Source organism: Nestor notabilis, unplaced genomic scaffold (genome assembly GCF_000696875.1).
Source record: "Nestor notabilis isolate BGI_N333 unplaced genomic scaffold, ASM69687v1 scaffold31902, whole genome shotgun sequence".
NCBI lineage: Eukaryota > Metazoa > Chordata > Aves > Psittaciformes > Psittacidae > Nestor > Nestor notabilis.
Window position 1 is genome coordinate 2,223 of NW_009918451.1, and position 5,073 is coordinate 7,295.

Sequence of the window (5,073 nt, forward strand, 5' to 3'; positions counted from 1 at the left end):
CTGCTCGCAAGAGGAAGTTCCAGGTCATCGTAGCAGAGTGCGCACCGTTCTGCCAGGTAAGGCCCAGGCTGGCTGTCTTCAGGTGCTGCACTGTGTCGCATGTTCTTACTGAGCTCTTGTCTCTGGAGGCAAGCTGAGCATGACGGAAGTTCCTCTGCAGCTAAGAGATTGAAGGTTCATTAGCCTACCCTGTGTCCTTCAGTCAAAGGGCTCTGTTTATGCTCCGTCACTCACTATTTTTGCAGTTCAGACAAGAATTGAATGCTAATGTCTCTACAGCTGTGCTGCAGGAGTGGTGTCCCAGGGGACCAATTGGATTCTCGCTCTTTTTAGGGTCACGAAATGGCTGTCCGACTGTCTAAAGAGAACATTGAAACTACTGTCATGAGTGATGCAGCTATTTTTGCTGTCATGTCTCGAGTCAACAAGGTAAGGAGGGCTCCATTGGAAGAGGGAGTTGGGTTGGGTGCTTGGGCCTCCCAAACCAGCTGCAGGTCCCAGCAGTGATGGATGCATTTCTTCACTGACGACTCAAAATTGTAACAGGCCCTGTTTACAGTGCGGAACCCCAAGTCAGTTTGATGATGACTATCTGCGTGGTGGTAGGTTTTTCTGCCTTAGTGGCTAACAGGCAGCACAGTTAAAAGAAAGTAAGCCATGAGAGCCTCAAAGGATTAGCCTCAGTTTTTAGAGAAAATGGAACAAGAAGCAGCATTTCCAAAGGGGAGAAACCCCCCTTGCCTGGAACACAAGATGGGTGGTGGAGGGAATCACCAAGGTGTGTCTTTTCAAACAGACCTTTCTTCTGTACTTTTGTAGAGATGGAGACTTGGCACCCCAAACGAAAAAAAAACAAACCAAACCCAACAAAACCCCAACCAAAGAAAGAAAAAAAAAAAAACCAAACCCACCAACCAAAAAAGTACTTGTAACGTAGTAAAATGCAGCCACACCATTTTACATCAAGATTGCAGCCAGCAGTCAAGTTACTTGTACAAAGCTTACTTTGCAGGCTTGTAAAACAGCAGGGAACACAGCCCAATTTCTGCTTGGTGTTCCCTGCAGTAGAATGTACATTTGTCCTCTCAAGTTCTCTGTGCTGGCAACACCATGCTGGAGTCATGCTATTGTTAGAGAGGAACACCTCGGTGCAGAGCCAGTGCCAGATGAAACAGATGAGGCATCCAGCTGCCCTGTAACTCCAGCCACTGGCTGGCTGGCTGTTCTGACAGACTCCTCCTCCAGCTCATCCGGCAGCATCCAAGCCAGGAAGCGTTCCTTCCCCAGTTTGCCGTGGAACATGTTAGCTAATGCTGATTTGCCTTTTAAGGTCATCATTGGTACAAAGACAATCCTGGCCAACGGCGCCCTGATTGCTGTGAGTGGGACACACACTCTGGCACTGGCAGCTAAACACCACTCCACTCCGCTCATTGTGTGTGCCCCTATGTTCAAGCTTTCACCGCAGGTATGTACAGCAGCTCTGCAGGACTGCACCTGCTCTACACAGAGATAGGGTGATGTTATGCTTGTGGGAGGTTATGGTGGAGAGCACCTTCTGTCCCGAGGTGAGGATGGTTAATGACCCATCTAGCGCTGCTACTTCAGAGAGGAGATCCTCACCTAAATTTGGCACACCTCAGGATCTCGTTGAAGCACCCTCCTCCTCCACACATGCTGAGTAAGCAGTGCATTGGGTATAAGGATGTAGACCACTGCCTACTGGTGACTGACATCACCATACTTACTGTTCTTCAGCCACAGTGGATTTCAGTTTCTGTCTTCAGTGTTGAAAGACCCTGTGTACTGACATAGGTAGTAGATGGAAATGCTCTAAACTGTTTCTTACACTCGGTACTTTTTGAGCACTGTCAGGTAAAGTTGCAGATGAGGAAGTAGCTTCTCTGCTCCAGTTGCCTAGTGGGCTTTGCAGAAGGGCAGCCAGGTCATAGAAGGCTCTAAAAGCCCTGAGGAAAACCTTTCAGAGGTTCTAGGCACAGGCACTATGTAATCATTGTAGACAGATGTAGTGTCATCTGGCAAATGATCTTCCTTTGCTTTAGTTCCTTCCAGCACCCAGGATGTGTTTTCATTAGGATAACAGGGCAGCCTCTTTTTCATGACCTTTCTGTACTCCTTCTCCTTCAGTTCCCTAATGAAGAAGATTCATTCCACAAGTTTGTGTCACCACAGGAAGTGCTGCCATTCACAGAAGGTACTAGTTCTTCTTTATACAGGCGGGTCAAGCTGGTCTGGGCTATAATTTTTAATTTTTTTTTTTTTTTTTGTAATAGGATCATAGAATGGTTTGTTCTGGAAAGGACCTTAGTTTTATCTAGTCCCAACCCTCCTGCCATGGGCAGGGACGCTTTCCACTAGATCCTCACATAAAATTTAAACGTAAGACTGTCCTGTAACCCAAGACAGAAAATTCTTTCCTATTGTCCTAAACAGGAAAAAAAAGTTTGGAACCATTCTGTTTTATATGTAACTTTCTATTACAGAAAGTACAGAAAAAGGATTTCCTTTGAACACTATCTTTGCACTTTTGCTTCTGCTCTGAAATAGTGGTTTATTACAGGATTGTGACAGTGGTGCCAAGCAGTTTCCTGTGGGACAGAACAGATGCCCGACACTGAAGGCATCTGTTCCTTCCTACAACTCATGTTAACTTCTTGAAACTTGGTTATGTGAGCCACTTGTTGAAACCCAGTATTTCTGCAGTGGGCTTCCCACGTAAGCACCATCTTCAGAAAGGCATCAGCCCCCAAGCCTGTTTTCAGACAGCAAAGTCTTTTCAGAGCCCCATTTCTATGTGACAAGGACTTCTGAAATTAAGATACCCAGTTTTGCAAAGGTTTTTGGGTTTGGCCTTCTGAGCTTTTCTTTAAATAATAACTTTGGCAGCATTGGGATTCTTGAGTTCTGATTACATACTGGCATTTCTTTTGGCAGTTAGTAGATCAGGAGGATCTGGGGTTTTTATCAGTAAACACTATCAAAAGAAGTGCTGCCATTCACCCAAGATTGCTGCGTACCTGTAATTCAGTGACATCAGTGAGGAAGCTGGAAAGTACTCAGGAAATTCTGTTGCTGATGGCAGGGCAGCATATGCATAGCCAGCTTCTTCAGGGGCTCAGGAAGATGTGCAGAAGGCTGAATGTACTTTGAGTTGGTTTGTCTAATATTGCTGCTGTTCACTTTACAGGGGAGATCCTGGCAAAGATCAACGTTCACTGCCCAGTGTTTGACTACGTCCCTCCAGAGCTCATTACTCTCTTCATTTCTAACATTGGGGGTAACGCACCTTCCTACATCTACCGCCTCATGAGTGAGCTCTACCATCCAGATGACTATGAACTCTAATGCCATGAAGCATGTCAGTCTCCAGACTCTTCCTATCTTTCTCTTTAGAAAGATAAAACAGCTAATTAAAGTGTACTTTGCAAAGATGCGTTGCTGTGGGGAATTTGCTCAGCAATGTCCTTCCCACCTGAAAGCAACAGAAGGCAGAGCTCTTGTACAGAGTTTGATCTGTGCTGTGTTAGAAGCCACATAGAGCTGCTAAAACCCACTTTGATTTTGAAACAGCAAGGCCTATGTGTAACTGGGGCTTCAAAGTATGCTGTGATAAAGGCTTTTTACAGTGTTTTAGCATGTTTTCCATATTTTGTTTCTTTAACTAGCAGGTGTTTTACCAGTGTAGTGAGTTGCCTGCACCTACAATGCAGTAGCAGGCTTTTAAGGTGTGCTTTCACATATGAGTGTGATGTGAATCCACTGGCAATTGTCTTGAAAATGGATTTTTTGGGTAGAGTTTTCTGGCAATTTTTAGTGAGTTGCTGAAATACAAACCAGCTTTTTGAACAATGCTGGAATGGAAATTCCATTCTTGAAGAAAGACAGACCTTCAGACGTTCCATCATCCAGTGTGTTCACCTCTCTGTTGGAAAGCAGAGCTCAAGCTCTTGATTCACTGATTGTAGTCTGGGGGTCTTTCCTCTCCTGTACTAATTGAATGACTGTGATTAATTTTCCTAGGTGGGTATCTGGTCTTATTTGGGAAGTTTTTTATTTTTGTGATGGGCAGCATGGAACATCTTAGAAACATCAGGCTCTTGCAGGTCAGTCAGATCACTTTTCCTTAGTCCCTTTTATCAGTGCATGGCAATACACTACATGACAGTTAAGACATCAGATGAAAGAGGTTTCCACTACTTGTTTTGCTTTTGATTCAGCAGATGTCACTATCTCTCTGATTTGGTTTTAAGTTGGATGCCTGTGATTAAACAAAGACGTCATCTTTTTCCATTCTGAAATAAACTCTACTCCTCTACCTTAGACTGAGACACTAAACACAACTGAACCTGTAAAAAAAAGGTCTGTCAATTGTAAAAAATGCCATGGGCTATTTAGTTAATAAGATAATAAGGGCATAAGTTTCTGTACCCTCAGAGGATGGGGCTATGCTAGGATTTAGAAATCTCTCACTCAAGAATGCAAACTGCAAGTTGCTGGAGAAAATGGCTGGGTGTGTCATTCATTGCCTAGTTAAATAAAAAGAAGGTTTTCTGATCCTAATGTGGCCTACACATACTATGAAGCTGGTCAGTCCTCATTCCAACTACTGACGTGAGCCCAGGGAGAGTTTTGTGTTAATTTTATTAATAAATACCTCCCCATTTTCAAAGCACTATAAAATACATTAAGTAAAAGTCTCTCTTATACAGAATCGTGCTGCATTTGCAGCCAAAAAAAAAAAAAAAGCACTTTAGTAACTGTGAATGGCTGTAACTTCTTGCCTCTGATAGTCAAGCACTGACATAAGGTGCGGGCTTATGATGCAGTTCCTCGATGTGAAGACACTTCTTCAGGCTACAAGTGTGGGCTCCCCCTGCCATGTTCTCCTGTCTGGTCTCTGCTGCTTAGATCAGTACCAGAAGCAGAACTTCAGTGACTGCCCTGGCTCAGAAACTTGGCTCCACACAGGGCGCTGAGGTCTAACAACAGGGGGACCTGGCTCATACCAACACCAATACCAAGTGGTTGCAGCTTACAGTCTGCTTTTTTTGC

At 44.3% G+C, this 5,073-nt stretch overlaps 1 protein-coding gene across 1 annotated transcript in view; it reads left to right on the forward strand.

Moving 5' to 3' along the window:
- EIF2B2 (eukaryotic translation initiation factor 2B, subunit 2 beta, 39kDa) overlaps positions 1 to 3,649 on the forward strand; it is a 5,338-nt gene extending 1,689 nt beyond the window's left edge. Inside the window, 5 exon segments of the mRNA XM_010009713.1 lie at positions 1 to 56; positions 334 to 429; positions 1,331 to 1,468; positions 2,149 to 2,215; positions 3,209 to 3,649. The exon segment at positions 1 to 56 is cut by the window's left edge and continues 28 nt beyond it. Coding sequence (XP_010008015.1) covers positions 1 to 56; positions 334 to 429; positions 1,331 to 1,468; positions 2,149 to 2,215; positions 3,209 to 3,366 — 515 coding nt within the window. The 3' untranslated portion in view covers positions 3,367 to 3,649.
- Positions 3,650 to 5,073: the final 1,424 nt, after the last annotated feature.